This window comes from Thalia democratica, chromosome 2 (assembly GCF_965202585.1).
Source record: "Thalia democratica chromosome 2, ktThaDemo2.hap1.1, whole genome shotgun sequence".
NCBI lineage: Eukaryota > Metazoa > Chordata > Thaliacea > Salpida > Salpidae > Thalia > Thalia democratica.
The window spans coordinates 19,265,402-19,275,127 of NC_139166.1; the positions used below are offsets into that span (position 1 = coordinate 19,265,402).

At 24.7% G+C, this 9,726-nt stretch overlaps 1 protein-coding gene across 1 annotated transcript; it reads right to left on the minus strand.

The window, feature by feature from the left end:
• Positions 1-1,316: 1,316 nt before the first annotated feature.
• On the minus strand, positions 1,317-9,198 carry LOC145829450 (uncharacterized). Its single transcript, XM_082937240.1, has 4 exons — positions 9,133-9,198; positions 7,468-7,539; positions 6,016-6,081; positions 1,317-3,136 (listed from the first exon to the last, which is right to left on the minus strand). The coding sequence occupies exons 2-4, from the start codon at positions 7,526-7,528 to the stop codon at positions 2,235-2,237; spliced, it is 1,029 nt and encodes a 342-aa protein (XP_082793366.1). The 5' UTR covers positions 7,529-7,539; positions 9,133-9,198; the 3' UTR covers positions 1,317-2,234.
• Between the last annotated feature and the right edge of the window lie 528 nt (positions 9,199-9,726).

Here is a 9,726-nt window from a genome sequence, read left to right on the forward strand (position 1 = left end):
TTTAGCTCTGTATTTTATATTTTTTTTAAATAGTACTAATTTAAGGCTAGATTCCTTAGAAACACTATGAAAAAGTTAAAACCGAAAGTTAAAACCAAAAGTTAAACTTGGAAAGACCTATTCGAACTTTGAAATGTAGTATAAATTTTTTAATCAAAATAGTTGCTGTAACTTTTTGTGGTTGTTAAAAGAGTTTTGCGCATTTGGAAAACTGTTATACGCACAAATGTATAAAATTCTCAACTTTAATTATTTTTTTGATAAAAAAAAATAATAATGTATGATTTTTTTTGTTATATACTGTTATATAAATATATATATATATTGCTATTTAAAACTACCAACTTCTAAATCTAATGAGTATTTTATAAAATTAAAATAAGCAAATTTAAAAAAAAGGATGATAAACTTGTGCGTGCTGCTACAGAATAATAATATTTTCTTGAAATTAATTTTTGTTCCTATTTACAAACTATTAGTTAAATTTTAAATTTGTAAAATGTTTGTATAAAATTATTTTTTTGTAGTAAATTATATTCTACATGTTTAAATTTTTAGATTAGTTGATTCACTAAAACGACTTTAAAATAACTTAAGGTACATTAGAAATTGAATTTTTTATAACTTTAATTAAATTCTAATATACATTAATTTTTTTAAAAGAGTTTAATTTTTTTTTATTAAAATTAATTACTCAATTCAAATAGTGCTTTAAAGTTGATTATTTTACGTTTAAAGCCTTATTATATTTTACATTAAATTATAGAAAAATATCCATGAGAAAGAATTAATTTGTAAAACTTAAAAATATAGTTATACTCTGCTTAATAAAAAGTACTTTGAATATATTAATTGAACAGGATTACTAAAAACTAAACAATGAGCTATTGTATGAAAAACTTTATCTAAATAGTGGGCTAACACTTAAACGACTGAATCAGTAAAACATGAAACTAAAATATTTTAAAGTTTACTAAACGTATAATGTGTTCAAAAACTTTAAGGTTAACATTGTTAAAATTTGGAGATTGCTTACTATTATTGGTATATATACATTTAAAGAAATAAAGTACTTGCTTAGAAAATATTTAAACTGTTCTTATTAGTTTAGTAAATAGTAGATTATAAATTAATAGTTGTTTATTAAAGTAAAAATTATATAAAAAAATAAAAATTAGTAAAGTTTAGTAAACTTTTCTACATATCTTTTCAACATAGCTTATGCACGACAAAGATACTTCTAATAAAATTTTTATTGATTTAAATTAAAAGTAAAAAAGGAGAAAAAAGTAAATTATTTTGAAATTTGTAGTTTTTGTAAATATTTGATGTTTTCTGTAATAAATAAATCATAATGCAAAAATTGCAAGGTTGTAGAACATTCTGGTATTTTAGCAAGAATTTTGTCAACTAATATTGATTAAACGGTTGTAAAATAAAAAGTAAAATTTAAGTATTTAAGGTTATATATATAAATTACTTTAAACTTGATATAAAAACAACGCTAAAAAAGCATTTAAAACTGTTTAGCCACTTTCACAAAAAGGCCTTAAAAGTAAATTTTTAAGATAAAAACATGTAATAAAGCAATTTGTCACTAAAGTTTTAAAAGTTAAATAGATGTTATAAAAAATGCACCGTTAAAAATACCGCTGGGGATTTTAAACACTACAGATTTTTACCAAAAGTGTTGTCTCAGCTATTTAAATTACGTATTTTACCATACTAAACCACTTAAAAAGCCTCGAAACAAGTTTGAAACACAACACAGTTCAACTTCTAGATAATGTCAGGCATGAACGGTCACGCAGCTTATTGATAGGAACGTTCTTGTCAACAACTCACTTCAATTGCTGTGAATAGAATTTGTGATAGATCGTTTTGCATTCAGAAATGTCTTGCGGTTGAAGTAAAAGCGTCTGACTAGAAATATTTAAAATACGTCCCTGTAAATTTGCAATATTGACCATTATCAAGTAATATTTTATTCCTGTGATTTGATAAAAAAGTACTCAGATACTTATTGATTTAAAAAAGTTAAACTGATAAATGAGTAAAGAAATGTGTCGCTTTAATTACAGTAGAAACTAAAGTGTGTTTCATTGAGATTGCTGCCACAAATAACAACAACTAAAACTTTTCATCGTGTTTTTTGAGAAAATATAGCTTGTGATTGATTCCATCATTCATCTTTCACAGAGAAGTAGCATCTGCACTAATGTTTTGATAGCACGTCATTTTCCTGCTGGCGCGTTCATATCCGTATTTAAAACGTTCACGTATCTGTGAATATGAACTGCAAAATCAAAAATGCAAGCAGTGGAACCGCAGTCAGCAGCGGGAACATCTTCACCATCTCTAATCTCTTGTTTATCCATGTCAAGTATTTCGACAGTTCTTGTTTTTTCTTTACCAGTGAAACCTCCTACTATGTACAGGTCATTCATGTGCATTACAACTGCGGGTGAATTCCTTGCGAGTTTCAGCTTCACGTTGAGGAGTTCGATTGTTCCTGTCAGAGTGTCAAACCTCTCAACAGCATCAGTCCGTTTGTTTCCATCTGTTCCTCCTACAATATAAATGGAGTTTTTGTTGACAACAGCTTGGTGGTAGCGTCTAGGAATGATAAGAGTAGTCTTTAACATTTTCCATTTATGTGTTTCTTTGTGTAAAACTTCAATAGTATTTAGTACCTTATTATTCAAACATCCTCCTATGGCATACGCTGTTTTTCCATCACTCACCAGAACATGTCCGTACCTCCTACTGTTTAAGTTGCCAATTGTTTCGAATGTGTTTGAAGTTGTGTCGTACAAAAAGCAACTGTCGCTTGACCCGTTCTCCCATCCACCAGCAATTAACATTTTGATTTTTTCGTAGACGCAAATTCCAAAGTCAAAACGATTTGTCTTCATTGAAGTGATTCTTCTTGACTGTTTCGTTGTGAGGTTGTATTCATCTATATTTTTGTTATTATCTCCTCCTACTAAATACGCAGATTGGCCGATAACAACTGAACCGTGACGTCTTCTATCAGACGGTAAATTGGGTAATTTTGTCCATTGTTGGCTTAAAAGTGAGAACGAGTAGCACGATCTTGGGTTGTAGAGGCCGCCGAACAGCACAATTTCTTTTACTTAATTTTATTGTTAGTACTATTGTAACCATTATAATAATTACAATAATTTATATACTTATACAAAGTGCAATTTCAAGGTAAAACCATTGTACAAACGTAAAGCTTAATATCACGTTTGATGTAATCTTCAAAAAAAAAATGCTTACTAAAATAACTAGGGTTACTTTGGCTGGAATAGTTTTTTTGTATTTTTTTTGACAAACTTTAAAGCTTATTATTTCTAATTTCTTTAATGCTTACTTAGAGATTTTTTTTTAAATTTTTAAGAACGTTTTTTTTTGCTTTGCTTTTCACAACAATTTCCATCGAATTGGAGTTTGAGTCCAATTAGGCCCCGTTAAAAACTTAATTTCTTTTTTAATTTTTTTACTTACTTAACTATCCAAAAACAAAAAAAAACGTTTTTTTTTTTAACTTACTTATCAAACTAAGTATTTTATGATGGAAATATTTTACTTTCCTTTAAAGTTTTTTTAAAGATATCCCCAAATAAAATTTCCCAGTATATTCATGTTTATCATGGCTTTACTGCAAATATTTAATATTTAAAAAATAGTTATATTTTCAATATTTTTATATCTAAGTTTTAAATTAAGGAAATATTATTTTTTTAATTTTTTCAAATTTTTATTTTTTTGTTTGTGACCTATGCAAGTTTTACAAAAATTTATATTACTCGAGGAATTTCTGGCTGAAGTGCTATAAATTTATGTAAAACTTGCATAAGTCATATAATAAAAAAATTGAAAAATTAATATTTCTTTAATACAATACTTAGTTAAATAAGAATACTGAAAAAAAAACTCTTTGAAAAATATTATATACTTGCAGCAAAGCCATGAAAACTTTTAATATTTTGGAAAAGTATATTTCAAAATATCTTTTAAAAAAATTAAGGAACGAAAATATTTCCATCATATAAAACTTAGTTTAATAAGTAAGTTGAAAAGAAATTATTATTCTATTTTTGGAGAAAAGCTAAAAAAAGCAAAAAATTTGAAAAAAACGTTTATTTTTTAAAGGGGACCAAATTACTAAAGTCAACCCAATTCCATAGAAGTTGTTTTATAAAGCAAAGCAAAAGATCGTATTTAGAATAAAAAAAAGATTCCCAAGTTAGCTTTAAAGAAATTAAAAACAATGGGTTTTAAAGTTTGGTTAAAAAAAAATTCCAAAAATGCTATTCGAGCCAAAGTAATCCTCGTGCTTAAATATCCCAGTTTAAAAAACAATAAATAAGTTGTTTTAGTTGTTTTAGTTTTTTTAAGCTATTTTTATAGTTTCAGATTTGTAAAGAAAACATGTAACTTGGTTGCAAAAAACAGTTTTACATTAAAAAAATATTAGCATTATTAATATATATTATAATTCTTTAAGAGTTTTTGCTTCAATTAATGTATAGCTTAAATTTTACAACAATACTTACATTTATAAATAAAGAAAGTTTCATAAATAGTTTTTGTGGTGTAAAATCTTGAAAACTTATCATAATAACTTTAATGTTTTATGAATTTATTTTTGCTAACATAACGGGGACGAATCATTTTGCACCAAGACACTTTTGCACGGATGTAAATTAAAATATAATAAATAAATAGATAAAAAATTACCGACTAAAGGTAAGGGTTAGGGGTATTAATGATAGAAAAAAAGTTGAAAAAATGAATAGAATAAAAAAACTTAGCAAAAAGCAAAACAAAACTTATTGAGAAAAATAAAAACAGAATTAAAGGTTAGGGTTAGGGGTAACAGTGATAGTAAAAAAAAGTAAATAATAAAAAATAAACTAAAAAAAGTTTAAACCCGTGCAAAGTGACTCCTCGTGCAAAAGTGACCCTCAGTGCATTTTAGACCCAACATAACGTACAAGAAAAGTTTAAATTGAAAATAAAACTACTTTAAATAGTGTTAATCTTTACAATAAAACATTTGTCATCTTTTAAATGAAACAAACTTTTTATTTCACTTTAATATAAATAAGGTATCTATTTTGAAAATTGTTTTATCTCTAAAAACTATTAATGCTACTTTTGGTTACAGCTAAATTATTATATACATGTAATTTGATGAAGGATTACCAAAACTTATTTTTATAAATGCTTGTTTTAATAAATTTGAAAAAAGATCACCCTCTCTCATTACAAACCCTATGATACTTAGCGTGAGTTTCAAATTTTCTGTCAGAAATCCCATAGATCTGTTCTACTTTTTATTACAAGCCTCAGAATGTTTAGTGTAAGTTAAAAATTTCTCAGCAATTGTTCCTCAAATATTGGATGACTTTGCTAAAATAAAAATTTCGGTGGGACCACCATTTGTTTGCCCACCCTGATGTACACTAAGATTTGATACGTCAATGTGTTTTAAGCACATTTGAACATTTATGACTTCAAAAAATGTTTTAGAGTTCATTATCGCTTAATGTAAATATAAAGATTTGCAGAAAAAAACTTCAGATGTTTACTTTATTAGATTAGCTAATTTTTTGAGTATCATTTGCTTAAAAGTACTACTTTTGTATATATCAACTCACAAAGCAATACAATCATAATAAACTGTAAAATGTGATTCCAATAGCACTATTCTTAGGAACTCAACTGATAACAATAAGAAAAGTCAAAGACACTTTTACATTTTACTGTTCCAAGTTTTTTTAACTCTTTTAACCAGCCAAGTAAATAACTAGGATTACTGTATAATTTAAAAACTTTTTTGGTTAAAATATGAAACTGAGAGAAAGGCTAATTGATATATGCACATTATGCTAATGAACATGTCAAATATATAACCAGTAACTTAGGGTTTGTAATGTAGGAGGTGGTCTTAAAAAGAAACTTGGTGATTATGAATGTTTAGAAACCCTGAAGTAAACTAACTTTTGTTTTGTTCTTTTATGTCTTGCAGTTTTGTTTTCAAAAGTTTTGCTAACATACTTTCCTTAACTGTTAAAAATTGTTATTGTTGAATAAACATATTTCTTTAAACTATTTATAACTGATCGTATATAATACAATTGTTAAAAATTAGCATATTGTAAAATCATTACCTACAAAATATAAACGATTAAATAATCACAATAACTAAAAATTCACAAAAAGTTTTTGTTTTTTCTTTTACATTAAAAACAATAAAATCAGTAAACTAAGTCACGCTGTAGAATATTTTCTTATGTTCTAAGAAAATTAATTTGAATTTAGTTATTGTTTCTTATCAAATACGAAAAAAAATATATCTTATTTTAAGTTATGATAAAAAACATTTAACGGTGTGAAGAGCACAAACATATAAATATATTTTGAACTCAAGTTTTTTATTTAATAGTTTATTTACTAATTACTTGGTAAAATAAAACTTTTGTCTATAATAAAAAATAAATGCCACCAAAGTAATAAAAGGTAAATTTTCAAAAGTTTTTACAACAGAAAATTATACCTTTAATCTTTTGCTTATTCAAATAACTTAAATACGATATATAGGCGTTTTTACACAATAAATTTTATTGGAAATTAAGTTTAAATAAGCTAGATATCAGAACAAATAGCTTTTGCAATGAAAAACATTCTAAACTTAATATTTCAAACGTTACTATAACTCAATTTTAAACTTGTTAGTACTTAGTTTAATGCGTTAGTGTTTTTATAGGCATATTTACTGTTTGAGAATAAAGTATTTGTATTTTTAATCAAAAAGACTGCAAAAGTTGTCTAAAGGAACAAAAACTAATTTTACAAATATTTAGCTTTTAATGCGTAAAATACAATATAACGTAAAGAAATAAGCTGCATAGAATTACCAATGTAGCAGTTTTTTTATAAGTTATATGTAAGTTTTCTAGTTAAAAACAAGCGTATAAGCTGATTTTTTAAATTTCTGTATTTAATTTTTAAGGATTTAAGTAAAAGTACACAATGCTACTAATCTTACTAATTTAGAATCTTATTCAAATAACCTAAAATTAAAACAACCTATTTTGTAGACTGAAATTAAAAACAAGCAAAACATTTCTTTATATACTAAAATATTGAAGGAAGCTAAATTTCATATAATTATATTTTATCTACAAGACAAAACATTCATATTATTGCTCAAACACACAGTAAAGAAATAAACAAACTACAGAAAAACTAAAAATACTTTGGTTACTATAATAATATGTAATTTTGTATGCAGTTGGTAGTCTTTATGGTATTGTTTTCAAACGAAACACCAGAAATTTTCTTTTTTTAGCATTTAACTTCTAAATGGCATTTTATATTTTTATAGACTCTTTAAAAGCTATAGACTTGTTTATATTAGTGTTGTCACTTGAATTTAAGTATGCTACAAACCTTTGTTTTGTTCTTTGTGTATACTCTTCATATCAGCTTTTGATTCGATCTCCGAAGCCATTTCTACTTTTACTGTTGACAAATAAGTTTTCTTACTCTCTTTTTATTTATAGAACAAAATATAAACACATTGTACTTAGTTAAACAGTTTTTTTCAAATAACTAAGTTTTTAAATGCATGACAATAAATACTAATAAAATACAATTTTTTAACACTATTTTTTTTTGCTAAAATTTAGTTACGCATTGTTAATGTTTACCTTTCAGGATTGTGTTTGTTTTTAAAATCCAACCAATTCAAACTTTTATTTTTAAGGTTTAAGATTGAAAATAGAATTTAAATTGATTGTTTAGGTATTTAAAATAAATCATTAAAACTTTAGTTTTTAAATTCTATTTTTATTATAGTCAAAACATTAACTTCTTACTAAAACTATATAATGCTAAAATAATATTACTTTTCGGTAAAATCTAAAATAAGGTTTTCATTTAAAATGTTGTTTGAAAAAATTTCAAAATATGTTTCAAAAACAGTCTTATCTTTTTAGATGTACTTTAAGATGATGAAAAGATTGCTAATGTTTAATTTATAAGTAATAAAATAAGTCTTTAAATCAGCGATATATTTTTAGTTTTTTACTCCTGGCTAAGTTGTTAAAAAAGTACTACTTATTAACTAACAACAACTATTGAAACTTTTTATTCAAAAATATACCAAAGTTCTTGTCGAGTTAAATGAAAACAACAAAGATTAAGTTAGTTCGATATAACTAAACTACCTAATTTTAGAATTGTTTTGGTTTGAATAAAAAACTAAATTTTACACTTATAAGTTATTTTGTGTTATTTTATCATAAGAATTTATATGAATATACTATAAATATCAGAGCATAATTAACTTAACTGTTACATCACATCAATTAGATGTGATGTCACAAAATTGGTCAAAAAGAAATAAAAGTGTACGCAACAAAAATGTACATGTCACTATAATTAAAAAATATAAATTAACTAGCTATAGCTAAGTTAAAATAAAACCATTAACACAATTAGTTAGCTATTAAAGGGTTAGATAGTATTTTGTAAGTAACGAAAAAAGTTAGTTTGACAGTATTTTTTGCATACCGTTTTTTTTAAGCATAGATGACAACAATATTTAATTAACAAAGTATGAAAATTATTTTTAAACTAGCTTATCTAAACTAATTTTAGTATAGTTATTTTAGGTTGTAGTAATGTATAAATAACTAAAGTATTTTCACGCTAATAGTTTTGATTAACGAAAGAAATAGCTGGCCATAAGTTTAAGCGTGTAATCAAATTATTTAAACATAAAAACAAAATGTTTATCATAACTATTTTAAAAACCATACTAATAGTAAAATTAAGTCATACTTGAGAAAAAAACTTAAGATAGCATATAAAAGTACTTTTGACGTAAAATGTATTTTTTAAACTGATTATAGCTGACACATAATAAGAAAAATTTTGTTGTTCTGCAAATTTTAAACTTTCAATATTTAAATGAAGCAAATTAAAATTTGTAACTGCCTTCTGAATAGTTAAAAGAATTAATAAAAAAACACTTTCAAAAATAAGTAAATCAGTGAGCAAGCATATATGTTTAAACAAATGCTAAAACTAAAGAATAGCGTTTCTTAAAACCTGCAAAAATGCAAAGCTCAGTATGAGAACAGTTGAGATGAAAATATTTTTCCACCCAAAAGATACGGCTCGATAGTTACGAATAAATTGTATTTGTTCACATCCGCAGTTAATCAGTATGATTTACAAAACATTTATTCTTAAATTAAACAAAAGGAAACTCAACCATGCGTGAAATGCAGCTTTATTTAATTTCATCAACGTTTTTATAAACATTTATCCTTTTAATAAATTTTCTTTCAGAATAAAACCAAACCTTAAAAATTGTGAGCAGTAATCGATTAGTTTTTAATTTAAGTTTTTTATTGTTTGGTAAAACAAATATTGCATGGTTGGCGATCTGTGACTTATACTTTAACATATTTTTTAAACTGATTTAACCAAAAAGAATTTTATACTTCTATATCGGTAAATGTTAGTTAGTCACTAATTTTATTTATAATAGAATATTTTTTACTGTACAGTACATATAAAAAAAATGCTTTTTTTATCCAAAAATAATTGGTTTGTGTTTATTATTTCCATTTAAAATGTTTTTAAATATTTTGTAAGGAAATTGTTTTGAAACAATTTTTTAAAACAGCTACTGTTTAA

Bases quoted from the DNA above. Each gene is read 5' to 3' on its own strand.
- LOC145829450 (XM_082937240.1), bottom strand. From the start codon at position 7,528: ATGGCTTCGGAGATCGAATCAAAAGCTGATATGAAGAGTATACACAAA. The intron at 6,082-7,467 runs GTTTGTAGCATA...AATTTTTAACAG, and splicing joins ACACAAAGAACAAAACAAAG to TTAAGGAAAGTATGTTAGCA. The intron at 3,137-6,015 runs GTTAGTTTACTT...AATAAAATTAAG, and splicing joins CATAAAAGAACAAAACAAAA to TAAAAGAAATTGTGCTGTTC.